Here is a 20,594-nt window from a genome sequence, read left to right as displayed (position 1 = left end):
TCCCATGTGCTTTTAGGCGAGCATTCTACCACTTGAGCCACAACCCCAGCCCCTGAAAAAGTATTTATTACTAAACTGTCTTTGGTGCAAAATTAGGATGCACAGAATACTTGTGAATAATACCTCAATGTAGTAGTGATAATTATACGGCGAAGTATCATTACATTTGTCTCATCGATGTTTTTATTTTAAAATTAAAGTTGAATTTCAAGATGTAATGCATTGCCGTTAAAATCTTGAGCCACTTCCTGTAACTATATGTATTAAATATATTCTTTCTATCCCCCAATTCTATAGATTTATGATTGTCCCTTTTTTCTCCCATAAAAATGTTGTTTGAGGCTGAGGTTGTATCTCAGTGGTAGAGTGCTCGCCTAGCAGCACATGGGAGACACTGGGTTCGATCCTCATCATTCACATAAAAATAAATAAATAGATACATAGATAAATAGATCCTCATTATCCACATAAAAATAAATAAATAGATAGATAAATAAATAAACAAATAAATAAAACAAAGGTACTATGTCCATCTACAACTTGAAAAAATATTTTTAAGAAATATCTCAAATGTGTTATTCGGGTACATATTTTATTTTCAATTTTCTGTATTTGTGATTTGTCAGAGATAATTGATAAAAGTAGAAGATTTGAGAAAAGAGACATCAGGATTTGAAAAACCTGAAGACAAGGAAAGAGAATTGATTAACTTAGAAAAAGAATAAATTAGAGATACACGGAATTAATACATTATTTACCTTCTGTATCTAGCTTATTTTGCCCAACATAAAGTTTCTGAGATTCTTCCATGTTATTATATGCATCAGCAGTTAAAAAAATTGTTCAGCATTCTGAAATAATGTTCTGTTGTTTGGATGTAACATAACTTCATCATTCACTATTCTGTTAATTGACATTTGGTTTATTTTCAGTTTTGGCTCTTAAGGCTAAGAATGCTATCAAAATTAGTGTGTAAGATTTTCTTTCTTTTTTTTTTTTTTTTTAAATTTAAGCTTTCATTTGATTTGGACAAAACTGCTAAAGTGTTTTACAGGTAACTGCCATTTTACCCTCCAATCAGCAGTGAGGGTACATGTTGCTCCATAACTTCACCAACACCTGATATTCTCAATTAAAATTTATTTTAGCCATTTTAGTGGTGTAAATGGTATCTCACTGTAAGTTTTTTTAAAAAAAGTTATATGATTTTTAACAGGCACTTTTTGTTTTATAGAAAAATTGAGCTGAAAGTATGAAGAATTTCCAGTTAGCTCACCTTCCCCCTCAACAGTATCCTCTAATATTAACGTCTTACATTAGTGTGGTGCACTTTTTACAAAATCCATGAGCCATTTCTGACACAATGTTATGAACTCAAGTCCATAGTTTACAATAGGTTCATTCTTTGTATTGTAAATTCTATAGGTTTTGACAAATGCATAATGCTATATATATATATATATATATATATATATATATATATATATATATATACCATATAGTATCAAACAGAATGGTTTTATTGCCATAAAAATCCTTTGTGCTCAACCTATTCATCTCTCCTTATCTTTTCTAGATGTCCTATGTTTGTCTTTTCCAGACTGGCTTCTTTCACTAAGCGACTTGCATTTAAGATTTCTTTATTTTTTTCCTGAAGTGCTGGAGATTGAACTCAGGACCTCACACATTCCAGGCAAGCACTCTACCACTGAGCTTATCCTGCTTACCTTCATGTGTTTGTGCAGCTTGATCTCATGGTTGTTTTAATTTATATTTACAGATAGTTAGTATTATATTGAGCATCTTATCATGCATTTATTGACAATTTATCTTTTTAATATTAAGCATTTGTTTAAATTTTTGCTAAACATTTTAAAACAATTTCATCTTAGTATTGACCTGTAAGAGTTCTTTTCATATTCTGGATTAAAATACTCTAAAATTTCATCTCACTCCAGTCAGAATGGCAGCTATTATGAATATTTTCTAATTCTGAATGTGAAGGGAAATTTTGCTATTGAATCCTTAGGAAGTCTTCCTCTGTCATTATGAAGTAGCCCTTAGGTCTTTTATTGTACTCTTTTCCTACGGATATTTTATTGTATTTTATTCTCATGAATGAAAAGAAGTGCAGTAAAAGATCTACAGGTTTATTTTGTGGTTTTCATTTTATCCTTTAATTTTCAACCTATTTGTGCTTTTACATTTAAAATGGATTATTTGCAGACAACATATACTGGGGCCATTTAAAGAATATTTCACAAGTCAATCACTTAATTGGAATGTTTAGTGCACTTAAATTTAATGTAATCATTATTCATTATGATTATATCAGCCTTCTTGGTATTCATTTTGACTGAGCCCCTCTTTTTCTTTCCATTCCATCATTGCTCATTTCTTGGCTTATTTTTGTTTATTCACTTTTTTATTATTCCATTTTAACAACTTCTGTTGACTTCTTAGTTATATCTTCTTTTTTTTCTTTAATTATTGTTTTAGGGCTAAAATATGTGTCCTTACCTTATAAAAGTTTATTTAGTGTCAGTGTTTTATCACCCACACTGAATTTCTCCTACTTTCAATTCTCACTTCCCAAATATAATAATTTTGAGAGAGAGAGAGAGAGAGAGAGAGAGAGAGAGAGAGAGAGAGAGAGAGAGAAACTTTTTAATATTTATTTTTTTTTTAGTTTTCTGCAGACACAACATCTTTGTTTGTATGTGGTGCTGAGAATCGAACCCGGGCCGCTCGCATGCCAGGCAAGCACGCTACCGCTTGAACCACATCCCCAGCCCCCAAATCTAATAATTTTAAAATAGTGTAATCCAACTTAACCCTACTTCATCTGTGCTATTGTTGTGATGACTCTATGTACATTATAAACCCACATTTCATTGTTAGATTTTTTTAAAAGAGTTGTCTTTAAATAAAATGATAAGAATATAAAAATAATTTTAATTTATCCACTTTACTATTTCTGCTACTCTTCTTCATGTGTAAGTTTTCATCTCATATAATTTGCTTTCATTCTTAGGAAGATCTTTTAGTATTTCTTTTTATTACAGTTCTGTGATAAGTGTTTATTCTTTCAGCATTTCTAAGATATAATTTATTTGTCTTCTGATCGCTACTGTTTTATGAACATTTTTTTTACCAATATATGTTCCTTGAGTTTTTTGAAGTTATTAGTATTAGCTGTATTAAACACTTCTGTGGTAAACAGTCATCTTGAGTTTTATTAATGCCTTTTTAAAAAATTTGTTTCTGCCTATGTACAAAATTTCTTTTTGTGCATGTTTATTAATTTTTGTTCAAAGGACATTGTGGAAACTCTGGCTTCTGTTATTTTCCTTTATGGAATATTGATTTTTTTTTCATTCCTGTAGACTGTTCAAGTTGTGTAGACTTGGCTTAGTATTCTATGGGCAAATCTGTGAAAGTCAAACATGTATCCAAATCCCTCCAACCTAATGGACACAGCTTACATACTGTCTATCTGAGGATCTGAGAGGCTTGCTTTTATAGCCTTTTGTAGGCAAGTTTAGTGTAGGTTTAAGGTATAGTCCTTATGGTGTTTCAACTGGATGCCCATGTGTTCACAAGTTTTTAGGAAGATGTCTCCATATTGCTGTATCCTTGGTGTCTCCCAGCCCTGTTTAATTTGTAATCCTGGTTATGTTTTTTACCTGTAGCAGCTGTGCTCCATTATTCATTCAGTGCCTGCACATCCAGCCCACTAATTCACAGTCCAGGACTGGCAGAGGAATCTAGTGGGCAGCTTAGACTTCTCTAGTGCTCTGTACCTAAGATTCCTGCTTCTTTAACTGCTGTGAACTCAGACCTCTGCCTTTTCAGCTCAGTGGGCCTATGGTGGTATACCTGGACTCCAGTTGTACCCAGGCAAAGAACCATATTATCAAATGAGAAATTTATAGTCAGCTTTGAAATAATCACAGTAATGCCATTTATACCTATATTTTCCCAGTCCAGGATCCAACCCAGGATCAGGCATTGACTTTAGTTGTCGTTATCAACTCTCTCCTTTAATCTGAACAATCTTTCTTTATGTTTCTGAGCTGAAATTGTGGGGTCAATTTGTAGGATCACCATGCTGCACTGCCTGTTGTTCAGTGCCAAGTACAGTTTCCTCATATATTTTGTCCTATTCTATGCTGGTTTACAGTGGGAGGTTCGTTTGGTACTCTTTTCTTCATTATAGCTTAGGTACGTCTCCAGGCTTTCAAATTTGAAATGATATATATCCTGATCCCAGGAAAAGAACATTTAAGTATTGTTTGGTGTCAGGATTACTTACAGGTCAAACAAATTAGAAGCATTATATTTTGTCTTTTAATTTCAGTCTTTTTTGTTAAACTTAAATAAGCATTTTTTTCTTGTCTTTTACACAAAATGTGAATATAGATTCACACATGTATATTTATTTAGATCTACATCTCCACCTAAACCTTGTATTTTCATATTATCTTTTTATATTACATTAGTAAGACTATTTCTGTATTTTTTTCTTAAAGTTTTTTTTTAGGTGTAGATAGACACAATACCTGTATTTATTTTTATGTGGTGCTAAGGATCGAACCCAGTGCCTCATGTGTGCTAGGCAAACACTCTGCCACTGAGCCATAACCTTAGCCCACTATTTATGTATTCTGATCCTGATACTTTCTCATGAATCATTCCATAATGTACAGGGCAGAAATATAGAGCTATCCAATGGCATCAAGTTCAGAGTTTCCATAGACTCTTCTGGTATTTTTTTTTAAAGGGATGTTTGTAGGGAAACTTTCTTTTTAATGATACCTTTATAAAATTGTGGTATTCCATATTTTAACAAAGTCATTAAACCTTACATTGAAAATATTAGGACAAGCCAATATCCTTTTACAATGGTGTAAAAAAAGGGCACAACATCTCAGTAGTGCCATTCTTACTAAAATCTAAGAAATCTGATCATTAAGAAACTTCAGATAAATTCAGATTAAGAAAGAGTACAGTAATTGACTGTACTCTTCAAAAATTTCAGCTCAGAAACACTAAGAAAGGTTGTTCAGATTAAAGGAAAGAGTTGATAATGACAACTAAACTCAATGCCTGATCCTGGGTTGGATCCTGGACTGGGAAAATATTAGCTATAAATGGCATTATTGTGATAATTTCTAAGCTGACTATACATTTCTCATTTGAAAATATTATTGTGTTAATATTATATTTTCTGATCTTTACAACTATGCTGTTATTATGAAAGACAGTGTTTTTGTTCTAAGGAAATATATGCTTAAATTCTTAGGGATAGAGGCATGATGTTAATAACTTTAAAAGTGATTTAGAAAATAATATGCAAGTCTCTTTCTTTCTCTCCTCATCTTCTTCCCCCTCTCATATATATATATATATATATATATATATATATATATACATATATATACATATACATACATACATACATACATATACGCACACACATATGTAGATCTATATATAAAGTCTTAAAGCATGTAGAGCAAAACATAAACAATTAATGAATCTCTGAGTAAAAAGTATGTGGGAACGTCTTGGGCTAAATTGAATTTTTCTTTAGTGTTATACCAAAGAACAGAAATCTATCATTCTACCGTAAATAAAAAGGCACACAGATTTTGAATTATAGCCTTATATCGTAGAAATTATTGGAGAGAGAGTTTACTTGGTTCTTGTTTCAGATATTAAGTTGTTTATATTCTTTTCTGTTTGTGTGTTTGCTTCACTTTCTTCTGCATACTTCTTCATCTACTTTCTCTTGATGATAGTGCTCTAGAACATTCCAGTTTCTCAGCAAAATAGTCTGATGGAAAGTCAAATATATATAAGGAGCTATCCTAAAATTAAAAGAACAGAGGTGACAGGATTCATTCCTTACAACTTAAAAGAATATGTATGGACAGTAGATTCTGATAGAGCTCATTTTTAACTATAATTCTAATCCCACCACATATCATTGTGTGGCTTTGGGAAGTTGTCATTTTGATACCACTTCTTCTTCTTTGACTTTCCTTGACCGTACACAGATTTGCTGTCTCTGTTGTGATTCTTGAGAGAATTTGAATAACCACTTATTCACCAGGTAATCAGTCGCTTAAGCATATATTAGGTGTTTATTTCTAATTTGGTCAATACAGTTTCAGGTGGGACAGGTGAGAGGTGGTGAATGGGATACCATAGACAGTTACATGGTATTTAGGGCCAACCCTCAGAAGCTGAGGATATGACAAGTCCTCTAAAAGGTATTATGGGGACATCTGGCAGTGAACTGTGTCCTCTACACCTGGCCAGTTTTGTTATACTGACTTTTGTGCTTTATTTAATAGACCCCAAAAACACTTCTGTTAAGGATTGTCTTATTTATTTAGATCAATCAGTTCCCTTTCAGCAAAGATAAGGAGGAAGTACCTCGTGATTTATAGGCACGGGAAAAGAAATGTTCAGACTTTTTCCTTTTGCATAGTAAATAGGCAACTGCCTCCTTTACTGTTTATAATGGTTAAAAGTTAGAAACTGTTATATAGCTTTTATTTGTAAAATTTTAATTTGGCTGTATGTTTATGTTGTTTATATTAATTTTGTGTTTGAAATAAGTGAAATATAAAATACATCTAAAAAATTTCAAGAAACTATTTTGAAAGCACATTTCTAATATTTTAAAAGGACATTTTTTCTTAAGATTGTAGATGAATATTTCTGCATACCTACTTTGTATACTTATTGTACTGAGAATGGTTCCTTAAGTTATTCTATTGAATAGAATTTTCATAGTCATTGAGGGAAGCATGATTTTCCTTATGTGCAGAAGAGGAAGTGATGTCAAAGTTATGACTTGTCCAAAGTCACATAATTGATATATAATGGGATTAGAATTATAGTTAGAAATGAGTTCTGTCAGAATCCATTCTTTTAAATTGTAAGGAATAAATCATTACTACTGTTATTTTAATTTTAGGGTACACTCCTTACCAATAAGCATTGATGATATTTTTTCTGGTTCTGCCTACAACACTATTGCATGTAGTGTTGGTGGGGAGGACAGGAGCTGTTAAGGGATGCTTGAAAAGCTACAAGGTCATTGCCTTGAGGGATTGGTAGTCTGTGGTCCCAGTAGAGGGACGTGTGTTTCTCAGTAATTTGCTATTTTTAAGGGTTTTATGCGCAATCTATCATGTTTTAATATATAGGATACTGAATAAAAAGAATATTTAATATTTATTCAAAATAAGAATATTTTGAATGAAAATGTAGATGTGAGCAAAGGAACCAAAGGTTGGAAGAGATCTATTAAAATAAAAAATAATAAGGGCTAGAATACTATGTGGATGTAAATGTATAAGCAGAATACCACTATAAAAGGACATTTTTTGTGGGTGATAGGAGGAGGTAGGGGATAACTTAGGTGATTTTCAGTTTTGCCTACAAAGTGAAATTTATTTTAAAGATTTTTAATTAGTTTGGTAGTAATTGAAAGAATGTAGTCGATATATTTGTAGATGTAGTATGATTGCTAGAACATGGGCTACAAGGTAAAAGTGGAAAATAATACTTTTTAAAATGTAGGGCATTATTTTAATTTAATGGTATATTTTTGCCAAAGGGTAAAGTAAATTAATTATAACTTTGCAATATTTTCCTTGAAGTTGGACATGAAAACAAAAATGATGGAAGCAAAATTTCATGAAGAAAAACTTAAACTTCAACAGAAACATGATGCTGATGTCCAGAAGGTAGGGCACATATGCTTATTAATTTTATTTTTATTGAATATTGAAAATATTCTAGATCTTGTGATGATCCATTTATTTATCTACCTCTCAAACCATCCACTTGTTTGTGCACCTTATGATAATCCGTCTTATAAATGGAATTTGCTAGTGTAACCTCCCAGCAGAAGTTAATATTTAAAATTCATTTGCAAAATGTTTATTTCAGACCTTATATTTATATTTCCTTTTATTTCTTTTACTATTATTTCAAGGTTGGACTTTTTAAGAGTTTTTTTAAATCTTCATTCTGTCATTACCTTATGTAAATATTGAAATAACACATCAGCTGTCTTAGATTTTGTTTCATCCTAATATTCTTTTAGTTTATTGATAATTATAGTTTTCTCTTAATTTAAGAAGCAACTCTTGGACTTTTTTCTGATTGGTATCTATATTATATACAGATGCTGCACTGTGAAGCTAGAACTGATAGCGTAGGCTTCTTTGTGAGCAGCTTATTGAGATTTGGCCTTCAAATCTTTTAATCTTTATTTTTAAATAAAAATTTTACTTGTCCTTCTAACTTGCTCAGCAAAAATGATCAACTTATGATTGTGAAATTTGAGTTGAGAGTATATTTTAGTAATGTTTAAAATATTTGGTGATAATAACACTTGTGTGTTTTAAATACATGAAGTTGATCCAAATAGAAAGTTTGCATATTCTGTTTCCCCAAACTGAATAACAGACAGAGGTAGGTGGTGGCAACCATTATGTATTCAAGCTTTCTCAAAAACAGGAAACATGTTAGTATTTAGTCAGGTGCATATGTGACTCATTTTATTTCAAAGCAACAAGTGGGAAACCTCTGATAGCATATTAGAGAAAAAAAATATTTGGGCTGGGGTTGTGGCTCAGTGGCAGAGCGCTTGCCTAGCATGTGTGAGGTACTGGGTTTGATCCTCAGCACCACATAAAGATATGTGTCCATATACAACTAAAAATATTAACAAAAAATTATTTCCTTTTTTTCCCCCCATTTAGAGGTCAAAGGCAAATATTACTTTTTGCTTTGATTAAAATGTTACTTTACATTGTTTAGATAGAACAGTTCTGTGTCATAAATTTAAGTAAGTGATATAATTTTTATATAACACGTTCAAATGAAATAGAATCTCTTCCTGTGTGAACACACACACACACACACACACACACACTAAATGGATATAAAAGGTATATTTGGCAAAATCAGCATAATAGAGTTTGAAGTAGGCCTTCTTGGTTTGCCTGTTACAAAGATTTATTCTATGAAAAACATTTAATTTAAAAGTTCTTTCTAGAAATTTCTCTTTTTAAATAAATCCAATGTGAAAAAAGAAAATAGTATCGATAATCTGAATTTCCAGGTGAAATGTAAGTAAAAATTCTTGACCTTGTGCCAGATTTGGAAAGTATGTTATTGGTTTGCTCCTCGTCTGGCATTTTCTAAATGTCACCAATTGGGGAGGAATAAAATTAGAGTGTTGTATCTATTTGCATACATTCTTTTCATTTTTTGCTTCTTTGCAGACATTAGGGTCAAACTTCTTTTTTTATTTACCTGTCAGTCTTAGATGTGAGACTTAAACAAGAAAAGGTAATAGAACACTGGTAATAAAAACACTAAGGAAAAGTTGATTAGACATTAGTAGACATCTTTTTTAACATGATTTTGGATGTATAGGAAATATGGTTCAATCATTACAAAAGTTGTGGATGTTTGTACTCCTACCTCAATTTGGTTTTCTTTTCCCCCAAGTCAGTACTTTCTCTTGCTCGCTAACTTTCCTACATTTTAGTTATTCCTGTAGTTTTTTTAAAAATGAAGATATGTTCTGAAGTATAAAATAATGATTAAATTTATTAAATGATTAAAGTCTCTGATATAGATACATGTCACTGATATAAAAATTTTGTGCAATTTTTGGCATATTTTGAGCTCATTTTTTGGATTCACAATAGCAGAGCTGGATATTAAAGAAGATTTTTAGATGTCATCTTCCCGTGTATCTGGGAATTCTTGTCATTGTTCATTAAGATGGGAGGAAACTCTTGTGGGAGGATTCAGGGATCTGCTCAGCTGAAAGATGTTCTATTCCAATTCAATGGAATGAATTGTACCATCCCAGCATGTCAAGTTTCTGATGGCTTCTCTCTGCCATTTTATGACAGTTTAATTTCTGAATTATATTTTTGGGAATCACCTAATTTATTATTTATAATCTTCTTAAAAATTGATATGTGAAAATTCCAAAGAGATGGCATACTTTTTCAGATAATAATTATTCTAGCATATTTAATAATTTTTTCAATGTGCTATAATTTTTACCATTTTTTGGGGAAACCATTTCTGAAATTGACAGAGACAGACTTGCAGATATATTATGGTTATTTTTAAAATTATGTATTCTATACTTAATATACTAAAACATTTTATATTTAATTGCAGATTTTAGAAAGAAAGAATAAAGAAACCGAAGAATTGAAAGCTTTATACAAAAAGAAACAAAATGAAGCTGATGAGACTATAAGAAAGCTTGAAAAGAAAGGTTATATTGTGATTTTTTTGTAAATCTTTAATAATATTTTTATTTTAGTGATTATCAAATTTGAAACTAAAATTTAATTACTGGCTTTTTGTTGAGTTTTTATCAAATTTATATGGACAAATTTATGTGGGCTTTCATATGACTGGGTATAACTGTGTGTGTCTCTGTGCATACCCATGTATACACATGAAGTGGTAACAACTAGTATTGTGATTGACAGTTGTGAGGATCAGACCTATGGCTTGCTAGGCAAAGAGGAATTTTTTATATAATGTCAAACATTCCAATTTTAGTAATGGAAATCTTGGTAATTAATATTTTAAAGAATCTAGGAGCAATAATATATTGAAATGACAGTTTTCTTTATTTATTCCTTCAGGTTTTAAGTGTTTTTTAAGCAATATTCCCCATTTACACATTCTTGAAGACGGACAAGAAAACATTTAATCACGGTTTAAATTAACAATGATTATGGGTGAAAACATCTAAATAAGCAGGCAGTCATGGAAGAAAGTGTTGTAATTTTTGGAGAAAGGAACTTTTGTAAGATTTTTAAAAGTTTGGTAAGATTTAATTAGTTGGAGAAAAGTTCCTCATTTTAGGGTGGGAATGCTAAAATTGGTAAGTTGTGGGAAGGATGCTGCAAAACTGTTTAGCTAGAGTGAGTAACCTATGCATTAACATAAGAATTTTAAAAGATTCACATCCCTGACTTGGGGCTAGCTTAAGCATGGATTTCAGATTTACAAATTTGAACTTATCTTCTAGATGCTGGGAAGGCAGTGACTTTTGAAGTGTGAACTTTAGGACCTCATATTTTAGGTACTGTAGGTTGGTAATGATGAGTGTGTTGAACATGGAGACAGAATGGGAGGGGGTAGGGAATGAGCATTCCACTCATTAGAAAACATAGGATCTCATTCAGTTGTGCTCTTCATTATAAGATACTGAGATCAGAAAAAAGAATATGTAAAGTTCCTTCTAACTCAAAGATGTTCAGGCTTCTGCACTAGTGTAATTTTGCATAAGAAATGATAAGGACCCAGAATATCTGAGGCATGGCAGCGTGAGTTGTGAGAATGGACCTGAAGAAAAAGTTTTGAAGAGTGAGGATTTGTGAATGATAGGCTATAGGCAATGAGCTAGTGTTAGGGGAAAGGAAAGTTTTCTTCAGGAGTTTGAAGAGCTTAGTGGCTCTCACCTAGATCACCAAATATGAATGTGTGTAAGTAATGTTCTTAACAATTGAGGATGGCAGTTACATATATAAATTAACTAATGAAGTAGACATTTTTAAATTAATTTCCAGCTTTAAATATTGGTGAAAGTAGTTAGAAATTTCTTTCATGTGTTTTTCTCCAAATATTATCAGTAACTACAAAAATAATTTAAATTTATTTCTAGATTTTCTTTCTTACCCTGATTGAAACCAAGTAATTCAGAGATGCTTAAGGTTTAAAGAGAAGAATTTGAATTCTTAAAATAATGCTTCTAAAGCCTTTTGAATTGTATTCAGATCTTACTTAATGTTGGAATTGTCATGTAAACCATGTTGTAGATGCTAAAGACCAGTACTAAATTAATTTGGATTCATCTTCTTCCTTTATGTATTGCATAGTTGAGATTAAGAGTGAAAGAAATTTCTAGGGAAATGTTTTAGAACATTCTGCTGTCTGAAAAATATATTCAGTAATTAAGAAAGGATATATTGAAGTAAAATATGGAGCTGAATTTATATTATCCAGATAACATGAATATATTAAACACATTTTCACTTAAATCAGTGACAGTTTAAATAATTTTAGGAAAGAAGATAGAAATAAAAATGATTTATAAGGAAAATATTATTTGTTTATTTATTTCAGTGCTGAGGATCAGACCCATGGCTTGCTAGGCAAAGAGAAATATTTTATATAATGTAAAACATATTCCAATTTTAGTAATATAAACTGTGATAATTAATATTTTAAAGAATCTAGGAGCAATAATATATTGAAATGATAGTTTTCTTTGTTTATTCCTTCAGTACATATCTTTTGGAGAACTTGCTTGTGTGGCTCTGTTATGCCGTGTAGATAAAAAATTGAAATACCTTTTTCCTTAGTGAAAATAGTCTTGTTAAAGAGGAAATAGGCAAGTAAATTCTTATACTGTCATAAGTGACTCAATGGAAAAATATATGTTCTTTTGTGGAAATAAAAAGGAGTTTCTGTTTCTGTAAGGAGAGGAATCTGCTTGGTGAATAGTGCACCAAGGTGATTCTTGAATTGAGACTCTGAGAATGAGCAGGAATTTTTGTTTTGTTTTAAACAAGGGAGGGAAGGATATTTCAGGTAGATGGATATAGAGATAGTGATTTATGAAAGAATATGTTCTCAAGACTCTGCAGATAGATTGGTGTATTTTAGAATACAGGTTTAAAATGCCGAAGTGGGAAGAGAAGTGTCCATAGAATCGTTGGATCATGAGGAGCTATGATTTCCATGTTAGAGGCTTTTGGCCTTCATCCTTTAGGTGAGGATATTTGTGGAATGATTTTCAGCCTGGGAGAGACATTGGATTTGTACTGTTGAAAGCTCCATTTAAAGCAACAATGGACAACAATTAGAGGCAGAATGTTACTTGAAGATGGCACACTGTTAACATTTTTCAACCAAGGCTCTTTATGATGTTAGTCACAAATTGAGAAAAAGGGCAAAGAATAAGAAAAATTTTAGAAGAAAGAATTGAGAATTCTTGGTAAAAAATTGAATTATCTATTAAGTGGTATACTATATTTTATATCATCAAACTCTTATTTGGTTTCTAGCATTGGTTTAACTATATTTTCATCATTTTTGACAGTTCAGACCCTTATACGTGACTGTCAAGTTATCAGAGAGACTAAAGAAAACCAGATTATAGAGCTAAAAAAGATATGTGAACAAAGTACAGAATTTCTGAATAATGATTGGGAAAAAAAGGTAAGCTGCCTAAAATAGTAATAGAAAATATGAAAGAACATGCTTCAGAGTAATACATTTAACTGTAAAAGTAATGGATTTCACAGAATATACAGAAAGGTATAATAAAGAGAATTAAAATAATTTAAAATTCTAGACCAACTAGAAATAGCTACTGTTAAAGTTTTGGTATATTTCTTTCTAGAGGTCTATGGTCTGTAAAGTAATTTTCATTTTGAAAACATACTTTTGACTTAATTCTTGTGTTTAATTAATTTTCTTATTTTTTTGTCATAGTCAATAGGTTTTTAAGCAAAATTGTTAAGGAAATATCAGTTTTAATCTTGGATTTTGGCCATTTCTTTCTGAAAAATCATACAACATATAATGTAATCCAGACTAGAATTTATAGTCTAAACTTGTTTGGATGTGAACAAAATCACTAGTGCATGGGTCATAGCACTGAGATACAGGTGCTATGGGTTTGGCTATGCCTTATACCACCCAGTTCACTCATTTTTGAATACTGGACAAAATACTACTTTTAAGATGTGCAGTTCAAAAATACAAATAAAATATATTTAGAGGGACTTGAGGGACTGCCTACAAGTAGTCAAAACTGCATATGTTAATTTGTGAACCACAGAGTCTTCTGTGTGGTTACCGCTGAGCCATCCTGAGCCATTTCTCAGTCTTCTGTTTCTCCAGTGTCTTCCTAGTCAAATAAGCATTTACAATGCCTGTGCCATGTCCTTGTGTCTCTCTCATGTTCATGAATAGTGAAACAAATAGATCATTTAGGCTATTTTGGACTCCAGCTCTCCCTGCTTGGTGAGTGGGGTTGAATTCAGGCAGTAAGAATCCCATGCCCATGAAGAGAACGGAAGGAATGCCTAGAGGCTGAGAGCACAAATTTTTCGCTCTCTTCCCTTGAACTATTCATTGAACCTTGTTTGGACCTTCAGAATTTCCTTTTTTTTTTTTCTTTACCTTAGTTTACATGGATATTTTAAAACTTTATCCATTTGACAAAGATGTGAAGTCTTTTTGGAGGTTTGAATGGCAAAGAAGCATTTTTTACATTAATATTGTGTAAAATTTTATGCAAATAAGATGAGAAATATGGATAATATTCCTAATCAATAACAATATAAAAACTTGGAATGGAACCATCATTTGACCCATTTGGCTTATACCTAAAGGACTTAAAATCAGCATATTATATTGATGTGGCTACATCAATGTTCATAGCAGCTCAATTCCCAGTAGTTAAAATATACACAGTGGAATATTACTTAGCCATAAAGAAGAATGAAATTATGGCTGTTGCAAGTAAATGGATGGAACTGGAGACTGTCATGCTAAGTGAAATAAGCCAATCCCAAAATTCCAATGTACTCTTTGATATGTAAATGCTGACTCACAATGGGGTGGAGAATGGAGATTCACAGGATTAGACATGCAGAGTGGGGGGAATGGAGTGGAAATTGGAATGGGAAAGATAGTAGAATGAATTGAACATAACTTTCCTATATTCATATATGAATACACAACCAGTGAAACTCTACATCATGTACAACCATAAGAATAGGAAGTTATACTCCATGTATATATGATATGTCAAAATACATTCTACTGCCTACATGAAGAACAAATTAAAAAAAAAAAACATGAAGATCACTGTTTCTCTTATTTCAGACTAATATTTTTAAGCTGAGGTATGGTATTATCTGATTTATTTACCCTTTCTACCTGAGGTATGAGATTTCCGTTAATATTTGCTCATTGATTAAAACTTTCAATTCAGGAAGGCAACTGAAAATGTTTCTTAATTATGCTCTTTATGTGTCATCTTAACTTTCTTGTGGGTTTTATGTTTTTTGTAGTTACATCACCATATACATATATAGTGATATATATACACACAAAAAATTGTCTATATATATATTTATGTATAAATATATACATATGCACATATCTATTCATCTATCTATACACAGACATACAGGAATATTAGAAAATGTTTATTTTCTGAATTGCAAAGTCGTCTTTTCCAAGTAGTAAAAGCGTCTTGGTTTCATTGTGTAGCTCCACAGTGCTGTAGCAGAAATGGAAAAGGAAAAATTTGAACTTCAAAAGCGACACACTGAAAATATTCAAGATTTGCTTGAGGATACAAATGTACGTCTGAATAAAATGGAAGGTGAATACATGGCACAAACACAGGCTACAGTAAGTCCTTTTTTATTTTTTTTAAAAACATTTTTAGAAACTGTCTTCTTAATCTTCATGACCTCATGCTTCACTGGTGTGCACTGTGTGTAAGTGTGCTGCTGAACTAAGAAAAAGCTTTATCTTCTAATATTAGTCAGCTTTTTTTGCTGTGAGCAAAATGCCCCACAAGAAAAATTTAGAAGAGACAGAGTTTATTCTGGCTCACTGCTTCAGAGGGTTAGTCCCTGGTTAGCTGAGCCCATGGCTCTGAGGACAAAGTGAGGCAGACATGGCAGAGGGGCACGGCGGAAGAGTGCTGCTAATCTCATGGTGGCTGGGAAGCAGAGAAAAAAGAGAAAGGTCCCCAGAGAAAATAAACCCTTTCAGGGCAAACCCCCAGTGACCCACCTCCTCCAGCCACACTTCACCTACATGCACTTACCACCCTGCTAGTCCATTCAAACTAGGATGGACTGATTAGGTCACACTTATAATCCAAGCATTTCAATTCTGAACATACTTGCATGAACAGGAGTTTTTGGAGGGAGATACCTTGTATCCAAAATGTAATACATTCCTACTTGCTATAGATTTACGTGTGACAGTGGACTGTTAGTTCCTTGAAGGGATTTTACTCTAGAATGTTTGATGCCATTTTTATTTTAAATCCTCAGAGGGTTTTACAAATCTTTCTTTTTCTTTCCCCCGTTGTTGTTTAGTTCAGAGATAATCTTTCTTTCTTTTTAAAAATTCTTTTAAGCTAAACTCTTGGTTGATTTCTTTCTGAAAATATTTATTGCTAATGTGATAGTCATAAAGGAAGATAGGAATTGCCTGACCGCTCTGACAGATTTTCTTGGTAGATGATCTTGACTAAGAAACCGTGCATCCATCACTTGGGTAAACTCGAAAAGTTCCCTTTAGTAGGAAGGTCATCATAGCCGGACTATCCAGCACAAAGGCCATGGGCATTATCCAAAGTGACGTGGAGGTTCCCTCCAGAGAGCCTCCTCATTGAACACACTGGTGTAGAGTAGAGGTCAGAGGGAGTGAATGTCTTCAGCCTTGAATTCCTAATTCATAAGACTGGTAGGTTCATCTACATGTATGGATCAGGGCTTCCCTTATCCAAGGCAAGTGTACCTCATCAATCTGGTTACTGATGTTTAACATGACATCATAGCACTATCCAGAGTTGGATTCCAGGCATCAACCCACTCCTCATTTATCATTCACAGCTGCCTCAGCCAGATGGCTGGGTCCAAGTACTTTCTTGAACTTAACACTGTGGAATTTGAATAGGAATCAGTTACCTCAGCATATGATAGATATTGTCTTAGTTACCTGGGCCCTTAGACAAGTCCTATCTCAAAGGGTAAAAGAAATGGGAAGTGATATACATAGTGGTTTGGAACTGGACTTTAGGATTAGTCTTTTGAGTTCAAATTTCAAATCCTTCATAACTTGGGAGTCATGTTAACTCTTCAAATATAAATCTTCGTTATCTATGGGTTACGATAACGATAGAATTAAATAAAGTTGTTCAAATTATTAAATAAATTAATATACATAAGTTAAATTGCCTGATAAGCACTCAGTATACAATTATCTTTGAAAATGCAATGTACAAGAATAACAGAGACGTGTAAATGAGAAAAGAAAGGCTCAGTCTAAGAAGTTAATCAACATTTGCTTGAAGATGAAGCTGAGGCCTCATTCCCTCCTAAGGAAGTAACAGGAAAGAGATAAAGAAAAAGGCAGAAAACCAGCCGGACAAAGGGAATGGGAGACTAATATAATTTTTGGAGTTTACAAAAGCCTACGGCCACTGTTGAACTCCCACTAGCAATTTCCCATTTGTGATAGCAAAGCCTTACTAGTCCTACAGGAAATGTTACATTGGAGAGAACATTCTCCGTAGATTAAAGTACATGAGCAAATAGGGTGTAGGGGAGAGATGATTTTTTTAAAATATTTTTTTAGTCATAGAAGAAAACAATACCTTTATTTTATTTTATTTATTTTTATGTGGTGCTGAGGATTGAACCTAGTACCTCACACAAGTGAGATGACCGCTGTATCACTGAGCCCCAGCCCCATTATCTTTTAATGAAGAAAGTTCTTTATCAATCTTTTGTAATTAGTGCTTTTTATATCTTGTTAACACAATCTTTCTCTATTGTAAGTGCAAGAAGACTGACTTCTATATTCTACTAAGAATACTGAAGTTTTGATTTTACACTGAGGCTTCAATAATTCTGATGTTAGTTTTTGTGACTAGTATAAGATAGGTATCTAATTTCATTATTTCCTCTGTGGTTGGCTATTTTTTTCCAGCTTTACTTTTTTGAGTAATGCTTCCTTTCTTTGTTGATGTCATGGCCATTTTTGTACATAAAACTTCCATATATATGAAGATCTCTTTTCTAATTGGCAAATTTCTCTGGCTCAACTAATATTATGCCGTCATCATTATTATAGCTCATAATTACTCTTTATATCCTCCTGGTCCATCAGAATAATCTTGGCTACTCTGAGCCCTTTCTTTTAACATATGCTTTTAGATTCAGTTTAACTGAGTTAATAAGGAAGCAGAACTCTGAGAACATCTTTCCTTTAAACATCTTTTGTAATATTTTATACCTGTCTCAGACTTTTGTTATATACAAGTTTTATACATTTGCTGTATAAGAATAAACATATAGGTAAGTCTTACAGATTTTAACTCTTTGCATGAATGTAGCAAATATTTTAATTTATTATACATTGAGCAGAACTTACATAAAATGTTAAATAATAGTAGCAATAGTGTTTTTAAAACTTTTTTTTCTTATTGCAGAAGATACACATGCTCATTATTAAAAATTTAGAAAAGGTATGGCAAAAGAAACAAAATTAATGTCCATAATAAAATTACCATTAGCAAAAATATATATGATTGTCTATTCCTCTACTTTTTAGTCCAATGCTGGGTGTTTAAATTAAAACAAACAATCCAAAACTTTGCTAATTAAATAGTGTGTTAGTTTCCTAGGGCTTCCTTATCAAATTACTACAACTTAGGTAGTTTAGAACAGGAGATATTTATTGTGCCAACAGCTTCAAAGACTGGAAGTACAGAATTGAGGTATCAGCAGGAACCTGCTCTCTCTGAAGGGGTTAGAAGAAGACAAAGATTCTGTCTTGCCTCTTCCTAGTTTTAGGTGGTGGCTGTCAGTTCTGGACATTCCTTGGCTTACCACTGTGATATTCCAGTTTCTGCCTCTGCTTTCATTTTGGGTTCTCCTGTGTGTCTCTGTGTGCCAGTGTCTTAACATGGTCTTCTTATAAGGATAGCAGTCATTGGATTTAGGGCCTACCCTAATCCAGAATCACTTCACACTAACTTGATTACTTCTGTAAAGACCCTATTTCCATCCAAATAAGGTCATATTTATAGTAGTGGGGGTTGGGTTTCAGTGTGTCCTTTTGGAGGACACACTTCAACATAAAACAATAGGTAAGAAATGTTATTCTACTTGTTATTACTATTAAACGGAAAATATTGAATATTAAGTCATTGGCTTTGAAAAGAAGAAAGACTTAATATGTACATTATAGATTCTTGTAAAATGATTGTATATTCCATTTTGTTACAGACATTAGGTTTCTTAAAGTAAAATTTGGGACTTTGCCAGTTAACAGAACCAGTATGGTATGGCCTTTTTTTTTTTTTTTTGGTCGGGGGGGCTATATTTTTAAAATTTTAATTTTTAAATTCACTTAAAATAAAATAATAAAACCATTGCATATAAACACATATAATGATATTATGATAACTATAAATATAAAAGAAAAATATTTCAGTGAGACGTCTGCTGTTTCTTTACATTTTTGTAAATTCTTTTAACCTTTGGCTTAATAGAAGACAACTGAATTCTCATATCTGTTTTTGCACTTATTTTGATATCTCATCGCATGTAGTGTTTGGAAAACTCCTTGGTAATGAAAAAGGCAAAATTGCTTTGATCCCATAAACTCAAGTAAAGAATCTTGGGGAATCTCAGGAGTTTGTTGACCACACTTTGAGAACTACTGTTGCTCTAAGCCATTGGTTTACAAACATTTTGGACAATGACTTCCAGTAAAAAATAAATTTTGTAAATTGTGTCTCAAACATACATGTATAAGAACACATACCCCCTGCACATTTATAACTCAAATGAAAATTTCAATTTTGCTATTTGCTGTTCACTCTTGATAGGTTCTATCATTTTTATTTTCTTTTAATTTCATTAAAAATTTTCCAGTTTGTGGTTTACAACTTGATTTCACACACTGGTCAAGATCAATGGTTTAAAATCACTGGTATAGGGAGTATATATTAAAGAAAATAATTTCTATTTCTGTTGTGTGCATTCCAAATGGTTCCTCCTATTTATGTTCCCGTTCAACTGAATATGAGAGTCATCTTTTTAAATTCTTGCCACACTTGGAATTATCAAATTTTATTTTTTTTCCTGACTTGTAAAATGTCATGTTTTAATTTTTTTTTTTTTTTTGTGGATATTTTGTTTCTTGGTTGTTTCAAGTTGCTTATTTATCCCCTTTGTTGTTTTATGATTCCGTTATTTGTCTTTTTCTTAGGTTTGAAGGATATTTCATATATTTAGGATTCAGGTACAAACCAATTGTCAGGGTTTTTCCTCTCTCTTTTATTTTATTGTGATAAATATCCATGATATAAAATTTATCATTTTAAGCATTTTATGTGCATAGCTCAGTGACTTTTAAGTGCCTTGACATTTTTGTGTGATCATCATCACCATGCAGATCCAGATTTTTTCATCTCCCTCAGCTGAACCTTTGTACCCATGAAACACTCATCTTGCTCAGCTGAAGCTCTGTACACATAGAACTCTTCATTTGTTGTTCTCTTCCAGCCTCTGGCAAATACCCTTCTATTGTCTATGAATTGGCCCTTCCAAATGTGTCTCCTAAGTGCTTTCATATAGTGTTTGCCTTTTTGTGATTGGCTTATTTCACTTAGCATAATGTCTTCACAGTTCATCCATGTTGTAACTTTTTAAAGCTGAATAATAATCCACTGAATTTATAGACCACAT

The 20,594-nt window shown here is 32.3% G+C and overlaps 1 protein-coding gene across 7 annotated transcripts in view; it reads left to right on the top strand.

Moving 5' to 3' along the window:
• Cep112 (centrosomal protein 112) overlaps positions 1–20,594 on the top strand; it is a 472,978-nt gene that overhangs the window by 90,564 nt on the left and 361,820 nt on the right. For 5 of the 7 annotated variants that reach the window (XM_058572199.1, XM_058572198.1, XM_058572195.1 and 2 more), the window contains exons 10-14: positions 1,658–1,693; positions 7,680–7,766; positions 10,234–10,333; positions 13,178–13,296; positions 15,364–15,507. In XM_058572199.1, coding sequence (XP_058428182.1) covers positions 1,658–1,693; positions 7,680–7,766; positions 10,234–10,333; positions 13,178–13,296; positions 15,364–15,507 — 486 coding nt within the window. The remainder of the gene's footprint in view (positions 1–1,657; positions 1,694–7,679; positions 7,767–10,233; positions 10,334–13,177; positions 13,297–15,363; positions 15,508–20,594) is intronic. The other 2 variants (XM_046422633.2, XM_046422634.2) reach the window with 1 other exon arrangement.

This window comes from Marmota monax, unplaced genomic scaffold (genome assembly GCF_021218885.2).
Source record: "Marmota monax isolate L192 unplaced genomic scaffold, Marmota_monax_Labrador192_F-V1.1 WCK01_AAM20220418_F8-fsc00173, whole genome shotgun sequence".
NCBI lineage: Eukaryota > Metazoa > Chordata > Mammalia > Rodentia > Sciuridae > Marmota > Marmota monax.
The sequence above is the reverse complement of the archived record's forward strand: the minus strand, read 5'-3'. Positions and strand labels throughout refer to the sequence as shown.